Genomic DNA, 21,654 nt, shown 5'->3' on the forward strand with positions numbered 1-21,654 from the left:
TATTTCTATATCTAGAATGGCTTTATGGTACTTAGTATATAAACATATACAAATGCACAAAACTGCAAGTTTACAAGTTTATGACGAAAATAGTTTGTAATTTTGCCTTTATTACTCATTTAATACATGTCTACATTAAAACTGTAATAAAATGAGATATTAATCTACATTTCTGACAAATTACCATGGTTACAGTTAGTGTTGCCACAGTAAATCCATGATGTTGGTGTTTGAAAAGTATTTTAACTGAATCGGCTCAGTGTTTCTCCTGATTTTCATGTTAGTGTTGTTGATTAAGTCACCGCAGTTTCAACTGGCTTTAAACTGAATCACAGAGAGATTTGCAGCTCATTCCAGAGACCTCTGCGCCGAACTCGAACGCTTCTCACGGGCTGTTTAGTGGTCGCGTGATCGAGACACTCAGCAAGTAAACACATTTGTTCAGAGTCAGAGCTCACGAGTTGCGCTGCGCAGAAGTAGCACAATTGTGTTCCGCTTTTGGCGTGTCAATATTTACCTGGCCTAAAGTCTAGTGATATTGATATTGTGAAACTACACGATTTATAAATTGTGTGGCGGGCCACATAATATATTTTAATAGACACGCTGTGGGCCGTTTTAAATTCATCCCCGGGCTGCATTTGGCTCGTGGGCTGGACTTTGGACACCCCTGCTCTAGAGTTTCATGATATATAGGCCTACACCGCAATATATACATGCATATTTATGCAATCTGCAAGCAATCACATAATTTCTGCAGCGCACTATCAGAGTTCCTCTGGAATCCTCCACCTCCCCCAGCTCCACCTGCCTAGATCTGCTACAGGATTTAAGCATGATTATTTATGCAGCAACAGCATATCTTATATGCTCACAGCAATGTGTCTGTCCATACTTGCTCAACAGCAGCAGCGTAGCAGATCTAGTCCAGCAAGACCAAATACATTAAAGGGTTAGTTCACCCAAAAATGAAAATTCTGTTATTAATTACTCACCCTCATGTCGTTGGACACCCGTAAGACCTCTGTTCATATTCGGAACACAAATGAAGATATTTTAGTTGAAAGCTGATGGCTGAGAAAGGCTTCAGATAGGCCTCCATTGGCATTCAGTACATTGCCACTTCCAAGATCCATGAAAGGCACTTAAAACGTCGTTACAAATCTCACCACAGTGGCTCTACAATAATTTTACGATGCGACGACAATAGTTTTTGTGCGCAAAAAAAAAATCAAAATAACACCTTTAACCAACTTGTTCTCGACTTCCGTGTATGCCTCCACGACGCATGCGCGAGAATATGACGCAGATCCGGCGTTCGGACATATGACCCAGAAGCGATTTGTTTACGAGCAGAGGAAGACGCGCGTGTCTAAGCTGTTGGATTCTACATTGATCGTGCTTTAGGTCTCGGCGTAGTTCTCAAAATGGGGTTAAAGTGTGTATTTCATGGATTCCCGAACGCCGGCGCTTCATCATATTCTCGCGCATGCGTCGTGGAGGCACACACGGAAGTCGAGAACAAGTTGGTTAAAGGTGTTATTTTGATTTTTTTTTGCGCACAAAAACTATTGTCGTCGCATCGTAAACTTATTGTAGAGCCACTGTGGTGAGATAGACTTTGTAACAACGTTTTAAGTGCCTTTCATGGATCTTGGAAGTGTCAATGTACTGAATGCCAATGGAGGCCTGTCTGAAGCCTTTCTCAGCCATCAGCTTTCAACTAAAATATCTTAATTTGTGTTCCGAATATGAACGGAGGTCTTACGGGTGTCCAACGACATGAGGGTGAGTAATTAATGACAGAATTTTCATTTTTGGGTGAACTAACCCTTTAACATTGCCATATTCATTAAGCTGCCAAAGCTACCCAGAGAGTTGTCATGATTGACGTATGCATGTGTAGGTGGAGACAGCAGATCCTTCACTGAAACCAGAACAGCAAGCTGTTGAAGAACTGCATGTGCAGCCATATGCCCCTTTTACCGGCTACAGGAACTTCCTGCACCTCTCAGTGGGTGCCAATCGAGTGGTAGTGGGCGACATGCTCAACGTCCAAGCGCACATCAAATCCCCACCAAAGCAAAAAAAGCTTGTGGAGAAGCTGACATATGCCGTGAGTGACAATTGGGGTATTTTGGAATGAAAATGATTGTAATCTTGGTATTGATTACACTTACAATTGTTTCTACAGGTGTTAAACAAGGGAAAAATAACCCATGCTGCTAGGATGAATGTCAAAGACCTGGATGTCATAAACATTCCTCTGCTGGTTACCGCAGAAATGCTACCTGCCTTTCGGATTGTGGCCTACTATATTTTGCCATGGAAATATAGGGCGGAAGTGGTGGCAGACTCTGTGTTTGTTGATGTGGAGGACCGGTGTGTAGGTTCGGTGAGTTCACGTTACGTCCAAAAATTGCATTATTCTAGCACTCATGCCTGTTCTTCAGTAGTGCAAGTAATTCTGATTCTGGTTTTTAAACCTCTTAAGGGGTTTCAAAAAATAGTTACTTTGTCCCAAAAAAAGTCTATATAAGTTTTAATGGCCTATTAGTTGCTTGCATTTGTTTTATGAAGGTATTGTTTCATTTTATATTGTTTGTATTTGTATTGTGAATGTATTAGCTCAGTGTAGGACCAGTGGAGGCAGAAAAACTCAATTCCTACTCACCAGGCAGCAGCTTTAAATTTGAAGTGAAAGGTGACCCGGGAGCAAAGGTCAGCCTGGTTGCTGTGGATAATGCCGTCTTTCTGTTGGGTAAAAACCGCCTGACGCAGAAGAAGGTGAGTGATGATGTAATTTTCACTGTAAGCCTACTCTCCAGAACCTTCTCCTCATTGATACTCATGACTCTTTCATTCAGGTGTGGGAGGTGGTGGGACAGGGTGATATGGGCTGCACCTCCGGAGGTGGCAGGAATAATATGGGTGTTTTCAGTGATGCGGGACTGATGTTTTATTCCAGCACAGGAGGTTCCACTGACTACAAAAAAGGTCCTTCACACACACAACATTAACATCTAATTAATTGTACTAATAAATGTCATTCCAATACCATTCAAAGATTTTAACATATTTAATGTTTTTGAAAGAATTCTCTTATGCGCATCACAGCTGCATTTATTTGATAAAAAATACAGTAAAAACATTAATAGTGTGAAATATTATTACAATTTAAATAACAAATACAATTATTATTTACAATTAAATAATTATAATTAAATTTGAATATATATATGTGTGTGTGTAATTTATATATAATGTAATTTATTCCTGTGATGGTAAAGCTGAATTTTCAGCATCTTCAGTGTCACATGATTCTTCAGATCCTTCATGATCATCATTCTAATATAATGATTTGATGCTCAGGAAAAATGTCTTAATATTATCAGTGCTGATTAATGTTTTTATGGAAACAAAAACAAAACAGCATTTATTTGAAATAGAAGTCTTTTGTAGCATTTCAAATTTATTTAGTCACTTTTGAGCGATTCTATTTATAAGTCCAAAGCTTCAGAATTAGGCAAAGATAATGAGGATAGCAACAACATTGTAACATACGGTCCACTGGAGGCAAATGTTCAGAACCCATGTGCAGCATTTATTTATCCAAACATAAATCCTAACATAACTCAAAACAACAAACTAAACTTGGCTTGACAATAAACTTGGCTTGATTAAACATAACAGACTTGAGAACACTCACCACCAACGGGTACAACGTTAATATCAGACAAAGACACATGGCAAACATGAGGGCTTAAATACACAGACTAATGACAAGACAAGTGACACCTGTGAACAGTGATGAGACAATGAACCAATGACATGACAACACATGAGGGCATGGGAATCACATGACAAGACCAGGAAGTGCATGACAAGACTGTGAACATGACAAACTCAAACATAACCTGATAAACAAAAACATAACCAAGAACGATGAATATGAACCATCACCAAAACACCCTGTGACAGATCCCCCCCCTCTATGGGCGGCCCCTGACGCCCAAACAACACCAAAACACCACTGGCCTAACCGAGAGTCTTAACAAAAAGTCTTGGGGGGCGGTCTTGGGGGAGGGATGGTGGGCCAGGCCCGTGCAGGGGCACCGGACCCAGACATGACCTGGACGGGCCTGGGAGCATGGGCGGACCTGGACCCTGAGGCGTGGGCGGACCTGGACCCTGTGGCGTGGGCGGACCTGGACCCTGTGGCGTGGGCGGACCTGGACCCTGTGGCGTGGGCGGACCTGGACCCTGTGGCGTGGGAGGACCTGGACCCTGTGGCGTGGGAGGACCTGGACCCTGTGGCGTGGGAGGACCTGGACCCTGTGGCGTGGGAGGACCTGGACCCTGTGGCGTGGGAGGACCTGGACCCTGTGGCGTGGGAGGACCTGGACCCTGTGGCGTGGGAGGACCTGGACCCTGTGGCGTGGGAGGACCTGGACCCTCAGGCGTGGGAGGACCTGGACCCTCAGGCGTGGGTGGCCATGGCGGCAACGGCAGTTCATCAGGCCATGGCGGCAACGGCAGTTCATCAGGCCATGGCGGTAACGGGAGTTCATCAGGCCATGGCGGTAACGGGAGTTCATCAGGCCATGGCGGTAACGGGAGTTCATCAGGCCATGGCGGTAACGGCAGTTCAGGGGGCCACAGAGGCGTGGCCTTCATGGCCTCCATGTACCCCTTGCCCCCCCCCGAAAATTTTCTTGGGCGGGACAGCGGGGCCGTGGGCTGGAGCCTGGACGGGGCCGTGGGCTGGAGCCTGGACGGGGCCTTGGGCTGGAGCCTGGACGGGGCCTTGGGCTGGAGCCTGGACGGGGACTTGGGCTGGAGCCTGGACGGGGACTTGGGCTGGAGCCTGGACGGGGACTTGGGCTGGAGCCTGGACGGGGACTTGGGCTGGAGCCTGGACGGGGACTTGGGCTGGAGCCTGGACGGGGACTTGGGCTGGAGCCTGGACGGGGACTTGGGCTGGAGCCTGGACGGGGACTTGGGCTGGAGCCTGGACGGGGACTTGGGCTGGAGCCTGGCCTTGGGCTGGAGCCTGGACTTGGGCTAGGGTGGAGAGTACTGTGGGACAGTGGAGCTCCTCATCCACTGTTCCCACAGTAAAGGCCGAGCCGCCCAACAAAAGGGCCTGGTCTATATATTGGGCCAGGGTAAAATGGATCTTCCCCCCTGGCATCTGTGCTTGGATGGGTTCATTAAGCCCAAATCTAAAAATGTCCTTGAGGGCTACATCATTAAAATCTACCTCACTGGAGAGTCCACAAAATTCTACAACATAGTCCTCAATGGATCGATGGCCTTGGCGTAGGCGAAGGATGGCAACTGCTGGGTTCATAATTTTGGTCTGTTATTCTGTAACATACGGTCCACTGGAGGCAAATGTTCAGAACCCATGTGCAGCATTTATTTATCCAAACATAAATCCTAACATAACTCAAAACTTGGCAAAACAACAAACAAAACTTGGCTTGACAATAAACTTGGCTTGATTAAACATAACAGACTTGAGAACACTCACCACCAACGGGTACAACGTTAATATCAGACAAAGACACATGGCAAACATGAGGGCTTAAATACACAGACTAATGACAAGACAAGTGACACCTGTGAACAGTGATGAGACAATGAACCAATGACATGACAACACATGAGGGCATGGGAATCACATGACAAGACCAGGAAGTGCATGACAAGACTGTGAACATGACAAACTCAAACATAACCTGATAAACAAAAACATAACCAAGAACGATGAATATGAACCATCACCAAAACACCCTGTGACAAACATAAAATTACACAAAAATGGCACACTTTTAATTTCTGAGCAAAATGTATAATCAAAAATGCAGGACAAATATATCCATTTGAGCATCATCTTCAGGCAACCGTTGTTAGGCAACCTTTCAGAAATCTTGTAATCTACATTACTTACACAGTAATTTATTTCTGGTTTATTCCTGGACTGTGCCAAGGGAAAGACATGGGCTTGCCGACAGGGAAGCTGTACTGTGGAAGAATGCACATTTGGGATAACCATAGGAATCACAGCTTATGGGCACCTAGCCTACCACAGGGGTCAACCACTGGGCATACTTACGAGTGTTTGGCCTGGCATCGGACGTCTCTGCCACATCTGACTGCTGAGGGGGTTGGAGAACTCAAAACAGGGTTTGCCAGATGGGGAACTCACCTGAGAGCAAGATTAATGCACGTATCCGGTCCTTAGGAGGGGAATGGCACAGCAAGCGAGACACAGAGCTCTACATATATCTGCCAGCAAGGCACTCCTGGTAGAGTGAGCTCTCAACCCAAGGGGACACGGCTTAACGATGGCATCCACTAGTGGGCCAACTTCTGCTTGGAGACAGCTTTTCCCTTCTACTGGCCATGCAACAGACAAAGAGCTGGTCTGAGGTCCTAAAGCTCTGCGTTCAGTCCATGTGCAAAGGCACAAAGCACAAACGGGGCAGAGCAAATCAAGGGCTGGGTCTGGCTCCTCCAGGGGCAAGTTCGCCACCTGGTCCCTGAAAGGAGTGGATGAGAATACTGTTCTCTCAGGAGAACAAGGGTTGCCTCTGTGACTTTTGTGAAGACACAAGGTGACGGACAGCCCAAAGGGGAGGACTTTGTACTGATATGCCTGCCCCTCGAACTCAAAGTGTAGGAATGGTCAGTGTTTAGGGAATCGAAAGCATTTAATATTTGACATGTCCTTGCCGCATTCTAATATGATAGCGAGTGTTAACGAATGCATCCCTTCAGAACCTTTCTCTCTCTACTAAAGCCGCGTTTCCACCGCAGGAACTTTCCCCAGGAACTAGGAACTTTGGGGTGGTACTCGGTGTGTTTCGACCGCAGGAACCAGGGTCTAAATGAAGTTCCAGGTAAATATTTCCCCCTCCAAACGGCCCTGCTCGCGAGGTAGTACTTTTTCAAAGTTCCGGAACTTTCGGGGGTGGGACTTGGGCGCTGAACATGCTGATCGGTTGAGCTCACACAGCATTTTATTTCAACCGGCATTTTTAAAAGTCTTGCGAGGTTCGTTCTGCGTTCAGTAAATATCAAAAGAGAAAACTCTAGGTCCATCAACTTCTCTAGAGTTTCTAGGCATTTTATTAGATTCAGTCAAAATGCAAGCTTCTCTACATAATGAGAAACTTCTGAGAATCAGATTTCTTTCATGGAGTCTTTTATCTCTTCACATTCCGTCTCTAAACACGATATGCTCTCTCTTCTTGTACACAAATTTTGCTATTATTCTGTAGTATTATTCCCCAAGGTAGAACATTTATATCCTGTCTGCTTACTCTAGCTCACTCAGTGGTTAACTTAAGCGATACTGTCATCTCACATGGTGGTAGTTCCCTTATATATCATTAGGATTATGTTGAGATGTTGAGAGCTTTCTTGGGTAAACTTTACATTCAGCATCCACATCCCATTCGCCATTTTTATTTCACAGTGATGCCATAGGAGAACCATTTGTATTTTCCCAAAGAATCTTGCAGTGAAAATTTCTTAAAACTTTTGTGGAATGGAAAAGTTCCATGGATGTTTCTTCATGGAACCATCGATTCCTATAAAGAACCTTTATTTTTAAGAGTGTTTTTTATTTTATTTAATAGATTGCTCCAGTAGATCTAGAAGACGACGTTCTGCTTCCAAACTGCAGCTCAGAGAGCAGCTGGGTGAGTCAGTGTCATCAGTGCATCCAAAATCTTTTAATAGTTTGGAATGTTACAGTTTGTTAGAGAAGCGTAAATATGAAAGCATTAGCAAATGCACTAGCAAAAATTAGTAAGGTCACCCTGCTTAAACACATTGTTTTCTCTCAGAGAATGTATATTCTGATGAGCTCCTGCAGAGATGTTGTGTGGACGGCATGAGGGAGATTCCCATGCCCTATTCGTGCTACCGTCGCTCCCTCTACATCACAGAAGACTGGATCTGCGTGTTAGCTTTCCTCCGTTGTTGCGCAGAGTACAGAGGGGAGGAGCTTGGTGTCGTTACCAGGCCTCCGACGACCACCCTCCCACCCACCACCACCCCTCCGCCCACCACCACCCGCCTAATTTTACTTCAAGGTGGACATGCTAGGGATTCTTTTACTGGTTACCTTTTTTCAGATAGTATTCAGGTTGCCCCGTCTATCAGCCTTGGATCTGCCGTCATCCCATCTCAGGCGGCAGTAAGCAAGGACAGTCATGATGAAAGGATGAAAAAGGAGGAGGAGGACGATGAGGAGCAAGAGTTTGATGAAGATGATTTAGCTGATATAGAGGACATTTACGTGCGCACAAAGTTCTACGAGTCGTGGCTGTGGACTGACATTAGACTGCCCAGCGTGCCCAAGTCTGATGGGTAAGAGTTTGACTTTGACTCAGTGAAGTCCCACTTTTATCATATTCATTGATGGATGTGTCTCTCCCTGCTTTTATTCCAGGCTGGCTGTATTTCCAGTGGACACCGTTCTTCCTGACAGTATCACTCAGTGGGGGTTTTTAGCCATCAGTGCCTCACCTGAGACGGGTAAACAGCCCTGTTCTTGTCCGAACCATCTGTCTGTCTGGGCAGAGCTCTTTAAAGTGTTTAAAGCCACTGACACCAGAATAAAAGTCTCTTGTAGAAGGTTCTTCGGTTTTTAGTGAAGCCAATTATATAAGATCCCATATCTGTTTGTTATTTGTTATGTTTAAATGTCTAATAACTGACATACAGAATTGAATTTATATGGTTTTAAATCTGCCACAGTAATAACTAAATAATTACAATGAAAAGATATGAATTCATTTTTTTTATCATTTAGCTTTTAATGCTACATGTTCAGAATTTCTGCACATTCATTTGGAATATATTAATAATTAATATTTAGCTTTCAATGCTACATATCAATTGTTTCTGCATATGAATTTGCTATTTTAATAATTGCTTAACTATTAATGGTCAAGTGTTTTTGCATATGAACTATGAATATAATTGTTTAGTTTTTAATGCTACATGCCAAGCATTTCTTTATATCAATTCAGAATTAAAAGGATAGTTCACCCAAAAATTTAAATTACCCCTGATTTACTCACCCTAAAGTCATCCTAGGTGTATATGACTTTATTCTTTCAGACGAATACAATCAGAGTTATATTAAAATATGTCCTGGCTCTTTCAAGCTTTATAATGGCAGTAAATAGTTTATGTTTTGAAGTCCATAAAAGTGCATCTATCCATCATAAAACTTTGAAAACTAAAATAACTAGCTTCAGGCAGACGGCCTACACAAATTGACTAACGGCAAGATGTACTTTTATGAACTTTAAAACAGAAACTGCCTTTTACTGCCATTATAAAGCTTGGAAGAGCCAGGACATCTTTTATATAACTCCAATTGTGGAAACATTTCCTACTTCCTATTTCCTACATTGAAACATTTATGCATTTAAATTATGAATATTTTAATAATTACTATTTAACTTTTAATGCTTCATGTCAGATATTTCTGAGAATGAATGTGAACATGTCCCTGAGAATGAGATCATTCCTGTTTTTTGAACTTCTTGCAGGTTTCTGTGTGGCTGAACCTTATAACGTGCGGGTGTCAAAACCGTTCTTCATAGACCTGCGGTTGCCTCACTCAGTGTCCAGAAATGAACATGTGCAATTTAAAGCTGTGGTCCACAACTACAGGAACTCAGCATTGACGGTTAGATTCACACCATCATCAAACAATTACCACACTACCACTGTAACGTCTGTGACTGACCTGAACAATGTGTCTGTTTGCAGGTAATGGTCATCCTGGATAAGACAGATGACATGTGTAGTGTGGCATTTAGCGGACCCCACAGACAGCAGGTTTCAGTGCAGGCCAGCTCCTCCAAGCTCATTACATACACTATCATCCCCCTTAAAACAGGAGAGCTCCCCCTACAGGTCACAGCCATTGCAGCCTCCTTCATGGGGCAAGATGCAGTGAGGAAGAATCTACGTGTGGTAGTAAGTGTGCTACTAAAACCTGTCTTGAGTTTTGAGTTTCACACACATTATATTAAACATATTTTATACTAGATATGTTAAATTTTTCCAGACTTGGACGTCACTTGCAATAGGTGTTCTCTGGCTCCTGCTGATCATACCCACATGTTTTTTTCCTGTCCAAAGCTGGAAGATTTTTGGCATTCCTTTTCAGATAGATTTTCTAACATTCTCGAACCATGCCCTCTGATTGCTATCTTTGGTGTCACAGCGGCTCAGGATGAATATACAAAAAAGAATGCTAATGTTCTTGCCTTTACTTCACTGATAGCTCGCAGACAATTTTTACTGCACTGGAAGTCCTCTAAAGCTCCAACCACTTTTTGCACACAGCAAAAATGACGTCATCACAGAGTGGGTGCACGGCAAATTTTGTAGCTTTGCGCGCAGCTCCGCATTTGAAGATGCAGGAGATCGAAGTGAATCTACACCGGCACCCAGTTTGGACATCTAAATTAGTTGCTTATGTTTACAAAATGAGCCTTAATGAAATAAGCCCTTTTAATGAAAATAAAGATCCATGTTTAATAAAAATGTTCACAAAACTAAATGAAAATGTTTAGTGAAATTAGAAAATATTTAAGAAATCGTTAATTTAGTTGTATACATGTTCTCCTACCATATTTTGTTTTGTGAAGTGAAAGTGACGTACGGCCAAGTATGGTCGTGTGACCCATTCTTGGATGGGTTAAATCTCTGAATTTAACCCATCCAAGTGCACACACACACACAAACCTTGAACACACACCCAGAGCAGTGGGCAGCCATATTGCTGCGGGGCCCAGGGAGCAGTTGGGGGTTCGGTGCCTTGCTCAAGGGTCTCACCACAGTTGTGGTATTGAGGGTGGAGGAGAGTGCTGGTTATTCACTCCCCCCACTGACAATTCCTGCCGGACCTGAGACTCGAACCCGCAACCTTCGGGTTACAAGTCCGACTCTCTAACCATTAGGCCACAACTGCCCCACATTTAAACTTCTGTGTCAGACCTGCGGCATAGCCGCTACACCGTGGGCTACGCGTACATTTTCATTTATACTTATGCGTCCTTGTCTGCGTTGACATGCAGTTACACATGCAGTGGGAGCATGTGTACCCCTGAGGGATGGGTTCTGGCAGACCAATCACAGCGATTGCGGTCCGCGTAGAATTGACACGTTGTTACATTATTGAAGAGGTGCACGTCAGGGCCAACACACAACCTGCGGCGTATACTCGACGCATAAGTATAAATTGGGCTTAAACGCCTCGTCCATTTGGGAAGGAGCGTGCGCAGTCAGTGGAGGCTCGTGCTGTGGAGCCAGGCTAAAGTATTAACAAGGCTTTAGTAGTTGTTTTTTTATTAAAAAGGAATGTATAAATGCATTAATATTGCTGTACCCTTTGTATATTCCAATAAAATGTTTTACATGTTCATACATGTTTTTAGTAACTGTGTGGCATATGATTTTATATATCTTGTGTTTTAGGTAGAAGGCATCCAGACAATTAAAGTGAGGAGTTTTGTGTTGAACCCCACTGAGAAAGGAGACAGTGGTAAGACTGGTTAGAAATCATGAGATTATTCTCTTTATATAAATGATTTTCCATCTGTGTGTGCTAATGATAAAATGATCATGTATCCTGATGACACTGTGGTGTATATTCATGGTAAAACTGTTAAGGATGTTGCCCGAAAGTTAACTAAGGAAATGAAAAAGATTTCCAATTGGCTGAAAAACTCTCACTTAACGTTGAATGTTGATAGAACGGTTTCTGTGTTCTTTACAAATCAACGTAAGTTTTCGCCATGCAACACTGAATCAAAAATTATAATTGAAGGTCAAGAAATATCAATGGTTGACCAAATTAAATATTTAGGAGTTACTCTTGACCCAAAATTAAATTTTAAAAAACATATTAAAAAGATAACTAATACGTTGAAAATTAACATTGCACAATTTAGATATATTAGGAACTCTTTGACCATAGATGCATCTAATTTATATCTAAATGCTTTTATATTCTCGCACTTTCGTTACTGCATGACGAGTTGGTCACAGGCCTGTAAAACAACATTGAGGCCTCTGGAATCATTGTACAAAAGCTCTCTTAAGGTTCTTGATAAGAAATATCGGTTATTTCATCATTGTCATATTCTCAAAAAACGTAGCTTATTAAGTTTTGAAAATATAATCATATATTCACATCTCTGTCTTTTGTTTAAGATAATAAATGGTACTGCAGCTCCTCCCTTAAAAATTGTTTTCTTACTGAGCTCAGAAAATCAATTTCGAGCCACTCGGTCGGCTGTTCGGGGCGAGTGTAGGATTCCACTACGTAAAACAGCACTTGGTGGCTCAGCTTTTTCAAGCGTAGCCGTCAGACAGTGGAATAAGTTGCCAACAGAGTTAATCACATGTGTGAATTTTAACACTTTTTCACATCGGGTCAAAAATGGCTTCTTTCACAACAAACATGTTCACATAATGTTTAGTAGTTGATGTGTAGGTGAGAGTGTATTTGTAAATGTATGTTGTAGAATGAATGTGGGGTTTGATTATTTTAATGTTGTTCTGGGATAAATGTTTTATTAACTTGATTTGTTTACATCAGCCTGTCCAGGGACTGCAGGTGTAAATTAGCACAAGTGCTACAACCTGGTAAAATGCATCTCTCCTTTTTAAGGTTTAATGTATATTTTACACTGTCCCTGTTTAAATAAATAAATAAATGAAAAAAAAGGGAAAAAAAATCATGATCAATGCAATGATAACACAAAAAACATTCATTTAACTTAATTCTTACATTCTTTTTAAATATTTTTTTTTTAAATAAAATTATAACAGTAGCAGTATTACACAGTATAAATGGGCCATTTTGAATGGAATATATTTACACTACATGGACAAAAGTTTTGGGACACCTGATTATTATACCGGCAGGGACTGTAATGACATTACATACACATTAATATGGAGACTGCCAAGCAAAGAAGTGTGATATGACATTTACACTGCTCCAGAGTCTGGTGCCAACGTGCTTTACACCACTCCATCTGAAGCTTGCCATTGCATTATGTGATGTGAGGCTTGCATGCTTACTCTGCCTTGGAAACCCATTCACATTTTTGTGCTGATATTAATGCCAGTGGGAGTCTCTTCAGCTATGGAATCAGCAGAGCGTTGGCGACTTTTACGCACCATGTGCCTCAGTACTTGGTGACCCCACTCTGTGACTTTATGTGGTCTTCCATTTCATGGCTTAGTTTCTGCTGTTCCTAAACTCTTCCATTTTTCAGTAATTCTACTTACAGTTGACTGTGGAATATCTGGCATGTATGAAATTCCACAAACTGACTGGCATCTTATCACAGTACCACGCTTGAATTCACTGCTGAGCTCTTCAGGATGACCAATTTGTATGGGACATGTGAATGTTTGGGTATAATAATAGGATGCTTCACATGCTCAGGCATTGCAGATCTACCAAGACGACCTCCAACTCTCAGCAATCCATCCTGAAGTATTGGATCCAGTTTAGAAAGGCAACTGTTCTTTTTATCAGATGGATTACCTTTTGGAAATTTCTTCTTTGAATCCTTTTCTTTGAGTGAACTTGATGATTTCATTTTCAGCCCTTGTTAAGTCTTGCATTGTTAGAGCTTTGCAGTTTTTTGCTGTGGATTTTGCCTCACAACTCTGAACTTTTTTGTCTTTTTTGGCTGTTTTTTGATTGCTGCGCTGTATAACTATGTCCTTGAGACAGCTCTCTTTAATTTGTACCAATCGGAGTAATTATTGATCAAATTGTTCAGCATCTTTGCTATCCACTGCACACAAGATTCACTGAAGTGTTTAACCTCACTGTCATCCAATTTTATTGACAGGTCATGATTTGTCTCAGACCACTTGTTCTCTGGTTCTTTGAGAAAAGAAGGACTGTGGATCCAACTCAGGTTTTTCATGAACTTTTCACAAGTAAGTCCCCTGGATGCACAATCAGCCGGGTTCATTGAGGTATTGACATACCTTCACTGCTGTGGTCTGGTCAACTCTCATAATGGCAATCCTGTTGGCAACAAACGTTTTGAAACGAAGACCTTCATTGTCAATATTTCTCAAAACAGTGGTGCTATCAGTCCAAAATACAGATTCTTGTATTTTTCAGTATTTTGTCTGTGTTAACAGCAACAACTGCAGCAGTCAATTCCATACGTGGAACGGTGGTCTGCTTCAACGGAGCCACACATGACTTCCCCATCATAAAGACACAATGTGCAATTTCATCAGTGTTTAACAATCTGAGGTATGAGACAACTCCATATCCCACTTCACTAGCGTCTGAGAAGGGATGTAGTTGCGCGGAAATTGAAAATCAAAAGTCAACAGGTTTTATGTATCTTGGCACACTGAAGTCAGTCAGTTGATTTAGCTCTCAATCCACTTTTCTGCACACTGTTCTGGAATATCAGTGTCCCATGCAAGTTTTTCTTTGCACAACTGCTGCATTAGAATATTTGATGGCAATATGACAGGTGCGAGAAAGCCCAAGGGGTCGTAGATGGAGCTTGTGACTAACAGGATTCCTTTTCTGGTTACAGGTCTTTCTTTCAAACTAATCTTTAATTTGAACACATCTGAATTGACACACCATAACACCCCTAATGCTCTCTCTGCAGGAAATGCATCTTGGCTCAAATCCAAATCTTCAACTCTCTCACCTTCCGGAACAGAGGCTAACAATGCACGACTGTTGCTTGCCCATTTTGTAAGATGAAATCTTCCACTCGCACAAAGTTTTGTGAGATCGTTATACGAGGCAATTGCTTGAGCATGGCTTGAAACAGACTTTAAGCAGTTGACTACGTAAAAAGTTATGTGTTGACTGCTTCAACAGATGACTTGCTGCAATTTTCTTCTGCTGTCTTCCTAAGAGCGAAATGAGTTACACTTGGAGATGACTTTGCTCCAAAGAGATGGACAACCATCTTGTACTCATGCAAGTTCTGGAGAATGTCTTTTTCAGGAACTCTCAGCTGGTTGTACATAGCTACAATATCTACCATCATGGCAACTGACTCTTGTCTGAAGCGAGTGAGCACTCCAATGAGTGAATGTGTCAAGCCTGGACCCAGTTGGAGCTCATTATTCAAAGATATTCCTTGGAAACTTGCAGCACAGTCAAACACCAACATCAGTTTCTTCTTCTGAAGATGGTACACCCCATGGTGAGGTTTATACCAAACTTGACCATTGATGACTTAAGAGTGATGTAGGCACCTTGACTGCGTAAATTTGCCTAGCATGTCATTTATGAAGTTTGTGTACTCTTCATGAAAAGAGCAATGTTTTTTTTTTTTTTGGAATTTCCTTTTAAGATTTAGTTCTCGCTGGATAGCTGTAATTCGATTGTTCGCATTTGGACAACCGTTTTCTTGATTGGAAGGTCAATGTAGTAGTGACCATCAGATAATTGCACTGACTTAGATACAGACTCTAAAAACTGGGGGTCCATCTGTGACAATTCAGCTTTGTCATCACAATTTCTCTCAGGAAAATCATGGTTGTATTGTTCAGCATCTGTTCCACACACTCAAGGGAGATTCTGTTGACTGTATCGCTTGTTTGAGCATAGCCAGGCATGCTGTCTTCAAAATCCATCCAAGGGCAGTCTTTACTGCATATGGTCCATTGTGCTTACTATTTATTACTCTCCATGGTTCCAGAAGTTTGAACTCCTTGTTCCCTATGAGGATCTCCACTCCAGTGGCAATGTGAGGCAACTTCACTTCCCTGCCATCTGTCAACTTTGTGGTGTTGTGGAATGTTTTCCATTGACAGATGGAGATCTATGTGGGAGATGGTGGTCTATTCAACCGTCTTGCTAGTGCTTAAGTACAAAAGGTTGTTCATAAAGGCCTACATCTTCCACGCACTTTTTACTCTTTTTGGAATTTAACTTGATAGGTACTATGGCAAGAACACATTTGTCTTCGGCCCAAGTGCAAACACTTGTCTCATGACTCAGTGTGGCAGGTAAAGTGGTAACTTCAGTTTTTTCAACTCTTTTTGTGTGGTTAAGTATAACATGCTAGAATGTTTCTTTTAGCACAGCTGACATGTGCTTCTTCTGTTACAGTCTTTGCTTAAGTGTCCTTTCACTAAGCATCCAAAGCTAAATCTATTCTTTCTTAGAAAGTCTAATTTGTCTTTATATGACTTAGCCCCAAACTGATAACATTGCTCCAAGGTATGGCCTTTCTCACAGAATGCACAAGGTCTAGTAAAAGCATTGAGAACTGGTGCACTGTTTTCATCATTGTCAAGTCTTTTTGAGTTTCACCAAACTGTTTGAAGTCAGTTGCAAAACTGCTACTTCCTTTCCTTTCTCTTTTCAGCTTGGTTCCTTGAAAATACTTGTTGGTGTGTTTTTTATCACCTGCCAAAGCATCCAGATCTCCAAAAAGTGGGTTTGATATTGCCTTTGCTTGGTGATCAACAAACTCCACCAACTGAATGAACTTGGCTCTTATTCTGTTGTGCTCCTCATATTCGTAAGCATGGGCTCGCCATCTTTCACGTAACTTGTAGGGCACCTTTAAGATAATAATCCTCATTTTGGTAGGATTATCCAACTCATCCATGTATTCAATGTCCTACATTACATTGCGACCAGAAACAATGAAAATGCACTTAATTTTCCATCCTCTGACTTTATTTCAGGCCATTTAAATGCCTTTTGCATTAAGGCTATCGCAAGATTCAGCTCATTTCCAAACTTCTGATGCAAGAGTCTCATTGCTTCTGCATAACCACGATCATTTGGCATGTGCTGGCAGCTTTTAGGTCTCTGGGCTCACCTCTAGTATACTAATCCAGAAAGTACAACTTGTCACCACTACTGTCAGCTCTGGAGTCAACAGCATGTTCAAACGCCTTCATAAAAGATCTGAACTCAAGTGGATCTCCATGAAACAAAGAAACATCACGTTGAGGTAGACAAGACATCTGTTGGTTCTTCACAAGCATTGCTGTGATATCTGTCTGTCGTTGCATTACTCTTTTAAGTTCTGATGTATCAGTATTACAGCACAATGTTTCATTGACTGATTTTGGCCATCCTTTTGCCGTGTTTGTTTTTTAAGGTCTGACACTTGCAGGTATACTTGAGTGAACTGCTTCAGGACATGATAATATTCATTTGGCCATGCTTTGATCTTACACTGTATTCATCATATTCATAATGCTCCTGTTTTGGAATGTCCATGTCAGCTGCTTGGATAGCCACATTTTGACCTACGTGCTGTAGTTGTTCTTCACAATCTTGATACACTTTAATTTTAGCATTAGACATTGCAAGAGCCGTTTTCATCTCCAACTTTTCCATTTCAGCCTTTAAATTCGCTTCTTTCATCTCCAATGCCTGCCTTTCTTTCAAAGCAGCTGCTTTTGCCTACAAAGCTGCTCTGTTAGCTTCTTCCCTAAGGTGAGCTGAGCATGCTGAGGATATTGAGGATTTTTTGGAAACAAACATTGCTCCACTTCCTGACTTATTAGAAGCGATCATCTTGGATGACACCATTGACACACTGTCCATTGGTGAGACTTCATTGTCACAAATTAGAGACATTTTAACGCACTGTTTAGTTTCCTCAATCCATGACTGCACTTTTTCCATGACATTTTTGCAGCATATGTGAGATGGTGGTCCAGTGGCTTAAACCATGGAACTAATACGCAGAAGGTTGCTGGTTTGATCCCAGTGGTCATCACCAGTGTGTCCTTGAGCAAGGCACTTTACTCCATGTTGCTCCAGGGGGATTGTCCCTGTAATAAGGGCACTGTAAGTCGCTTTGGATAAAAGCGTCTGCCAAATGCATAAATGTAAATGTAAATGCATAATAATTTAGGCTGAAACCAGAAATCCAGATCAGCATCATGCTCTTCATCTTTTAAATACAGCAACACTGATGCATTACACTCAACAGATTCTTCAAACAGCCATTTGTAGAATTTAAGCTGCTTGTTTTCAACATCATTCAAGTTGGAAACATTCTCCATAAGCAATTCAATCTATTTAGATTTTGCGGTTAATTGTCTCAACTTTCCTCTTCTGGCGCTTATCTTGTTGTGAAGCTTCTCTTCCAAACCCTTGTCAGTAGGCGACCTTGTGCCGCGTAATAGCATCGTCGTTGTCGTCTTTGTTGTCCGCCATTTGTTAAACTTCAAAGCGTGCAAGTTCACTTCAGAACTTGATCAGAGTTGCTCTATTAACACTTCTTGCATGCGGTCGGATGATCGATCTTTCGGCATTCGTAACTCCATTGAACACAATCATGCACAGCGCTGTTAGTCCACAACAAGTGAGCCCTTCTGACGTTGCAAGCACGGTCTTCCATTAATGTGCAGTAAAGTGCGCACTTGTAATAACTCCTCTTAATTTAAAAAAGGAGAAAGCTTTTGACTTGCATGTATGGGACATGTTAATGTATTTTAGTTATTCCACAAGTTTTGATGCAAATCTTCTTGTCTTGTATTCACAAATGGAAGTCCATAGTTCCTTTATCACTGTTTATTCTTCCAAGTCGATAAAGAATCACATTTCTTACATTCAGCATAATACTCTTGCACAGCTTTGTCTTCTCAACAACTTATTTAAAGAGCTACTTTACTTGTGAGCCAATTTATGCTATATTATAATAAACGATCAAAAGCTTTGTGTTCTCCCACTGTGCCTCTGCATTTATTGCATGTGTGTCAAACTTTTACATGCGCTACAAAATAGACGTCACTGAACACGCATGGTAAGAACAAATATAAACCAAAGAAATATATTCAACAGTAAATGACTAATTAAGAAAAATAATTATTATATCAAATTTACATAATAAAAATATGAAAATATAAATAAAATGCAGACTGCATGGCTAGGTACTTGATTTTACACCGAGCAGGCATAACAGGGACAGTGAATAACATTGATAATCTCTTCATCACGGCACCTGTCAAGGGCCAAATTGTGATGACTGGGTTGTTACTTTGACACGTACCACCTACCTAAGCATTGTTGCAGACCATGTACACCATTACATGGAAACGGTTTTCCCTGGTGGCTGTGGCCTCTTTCAACAGGATAATGTGCCCTGCCACAAAGCAAAAATGGTTCAGGAATGGTGTTGACTTGGCCTCCAAATTTCCCAGATCTCAATCCAATCGAGCATCTGTGGGATGTGCTGAACAAACAAGTCCCATCCATGGAGGCCCCACCTTGCAACTTACATGACTTAAAGGATCTAAGGATCCAACATAATATTAGGACGGTGGTCATAATGATATGCCTGGTCTGTGTATATACACATTGTATAATTACACCGATCAGGCATAACATTATGACATTATGGATATTCCTAATATTGTGTTTGGTCTTATATAATGCACTTATTTTATTATTTCAGATGCCTTTTTAAAAGACTACAATTGAAAAATGTATATATTAGATTTAATGTCAAATGTTAATGTCAAGCCATGGTTATATTACTAAAGTTTATATTTTAATTTTAATAATGTATTACCTATATGCTTTTATTTTTTTTTCTAATAAATGATTAAATATTTCCTTCATCTCAGCTGAGAGACAGATGATAGAAGTGGAGAAGATGCAGCTGGACGCCGTTGTACCCAGATCTCTGCCGGAGACATTTGTTAATGTCAGAGGTTTGACATTTTATTAAGCAATATTCATAATATTATGAAATAGTATTAACACTCAATTACATTATAGACATGTATGTGAATGAACAAAACAGATTTGTACTTCATCCATTCTTCAGGTGATTTGCTGGCAGACAGCATTGATAACTCCATCAAGGAGGACTCGCTGGCAGCACTGATCCGCATGCCCGGCGGGTGTGTGGAGCAGAACCTGGCCAGAATCACACTGCCCCTCATTGCAGCCCATTACTTGGACCGCAGTGCAAACTGGGAGGCTGTGGGAATAAATCGCAGGGAAGAGGCCATCAAATACATACAAAAAGGTGCGATGAGACACAAATAGCGATGAACTGCATTCTTTCACATTTGATTAAGATAAATTATTTATATTATTTATTTTATTTATAGGTTATGAAAATCAACTTAATTATCAGAAAACAGATGACTCGTACCCACCCTATGCCAAAGAAGGCACCAGCACATGGTATTCATGCCAGCATATCGCTCAAACTACAGCACTATATCAAACATTTCCCAGTAGAGTTCATGTGTCTTTATGGTCTGTCTGTCTCAGGATCACTGCATATGTGGTGAAGGTGTTCTCCATGGCACACTTGTTTATCAGTGTCAATGAGAAGCATCTGTGTGGTCCTCTTCTGTACCTACTCAAGAATAAACAGCATCCAGATGGATCCTTTCAGGAGAACAATCCTGTCTATGACACCAGTATGACGGTGAGAATTAATAACTGCACTAGTTTTATAATAATCTATAAAAGGGGACCACTGTTGAATGCTTTCTCACAGTTCTAACTAACACATGTTTTGTGATGCAGGGAGGCCTGCAGGGCTCTGAATCCAGAGTGTCTCTGACCGCATTCGTGCTCATTGCTTTGGCAGAAGCACAAAATGCTGTCACCTGCCAAGAGCCAGACCTCGACATACAGGTAACTTCACTCTAAGCTAAAAACATCTGAATTAAGTGAAGTTATTAAACGTAATTTCGGGAGTACGCCCATCTAATCCACCAATTAATACCAAGGTATAAAACCAGCAGCTTACCTCTTCCCATTTTTAGTTCCTGCAGTATCCCTCCTCCTCCCCTGCTCCTCCTTTTGTACAATTTTGCCTGTTATAGGGGGGCAATCGGAGCTTGGGTAGAATATCCTCTCCGAGCCCCTCTATAGCAGACAGCAAGCCAAATCTGTTTACCACTTTCACTAAGATTATATGGGCACACAAACTCGTGAAGCAGTAGTTAAAGGGATAGTTCACCCAAAAATTCCCTGTCATTATTGGTCTCATGTCTATCCAAAAAGATGTTTTTGGAATACAAATAAAGAGATTTTAATTAAATCTGAGTTTTCTGTCCCTCCATTGACAGCTACGCTACTACCAGTTTGGTATAAATAAAAGCCTAATTCAATCTGTTCATCATATAAACCGATTGAGTCTCTTCAGAAAATTTGGATTGGGATTTGGATTGAAATTTTAACGCGTCAATGTAGTAGTTGCATAGCTGTCAGTGGAGAGACAGAAATGTCTCAGATTTTATCAAAAAGATCTTAATTTGTGTACGAAAAATAACCAAAAATCTTAAGGGTTTTAGACAAAATGAGGGTGAGTAATTAATTTTTATTTTAGGATGAATTATCCCTTTAACTACTGTTTACAGATGTTTTAGCCATTTGAAAGAAAATGTAAATTTTTCGAGGGGAACCTATCCCTTTTTTATCCCTTAATTAAATTATTGAAACAATAGCTACATTAAACAGTTTTGGGGCAATAGCTAAATGTAAAAATTGGGACAAAAGCTAAATTAAATAATTAGAAAAATATATATAAAGTTAATAATTAGGATAAAAGCTAAATTAAATTATATTTATGATATAATAATAATTAATACATAGCTAAT

The 21,654-nt window shown here is 41.2% G+C and overlaps 1 protein-coding gene across 1 annotated transcript in view; it reads left to right on the top strand.

Moving 5' to 3' along the window:
• The window catches only part of LOC307121081 (complement C3-like), a 53,289-nt gene that overhangs the window by 11,602 nt on the left and 20,033 nt on the right, over nucleotides 1-21,654 (top strand). The window contains exons 14-28 of the mRNA XM_079808492.1: nucleotides 1,907-2,116; nucleotides 2,195-2,395; nucleotides 2,629-2,787; nucleotides 2,868-2,997; nucleotides 7,650-7,712; nucleotides 7,860-8,385; nucleotides 8,468-8,553; nucleotides 9,579-9,718; nucleotides 9,802-10,011; nucleotides 11,518-11,584; nucleotides 19,657-19,743; nucleotides 19,860-20,063; nucleotides 20,149-20,224; nucleotides 20,315-20,474; nucleotides 20,576-20,686. Of these exons, the coding sequence (XP_079664618.1) occupies nucleotides 1,907-2,116; nucleotides 2,195-2,395; nucleotides 2,629-2,787; nucleotides 2,868-2,997; nucleotides 7,650-7,712; nucleotides 7,860-8,385; nucleotides 8,468-8,553; nucleotides 9,579-9,718; nucleotides 9,802-10,011; nucleotides 11,518-11,584; nucleotides 19,657-19,743; nucleotides 19,860-20,063; nucleotides 20,149-20,224; nucleotides 20,315-20,474; nucleotides 20,576-20,686 (2,430 nt within the window). The remainder of the gene's footprint in view (nucleotides 1-1,906; nucleotides 2,117-2,194; nucleotides 2,396-2,628; nucleotides 2,788-2,867; nucleotides 2,998-7,649; nucleotides 7,713-7,859; nucleotides 8,386-8,467; nucleotides 8,554-9,578; nucleotides 9,719-9,801; nucleotides 10,012-11,517; nucleotides 11,585-19,656; nucleotides 19,744-19,859; nucleotides 20,064-20,148; nucleotides 20,225-20,314; nucleotides 20,475-20,575; nucleotides 20,687-21,654) is intronic.

The sequence above is a fragment of the Gobio gobio genome, assembly GCF_949357685.1.
Source record: "Gobio gobio genome assembly, chromosome: 24".
Classification (NCBI taxonomy): Eukaryota; Metazoa; Chordata; class Actinopteri; order Cypriniformes; family Gobionidae; genus Gobio; species Gobio gobio.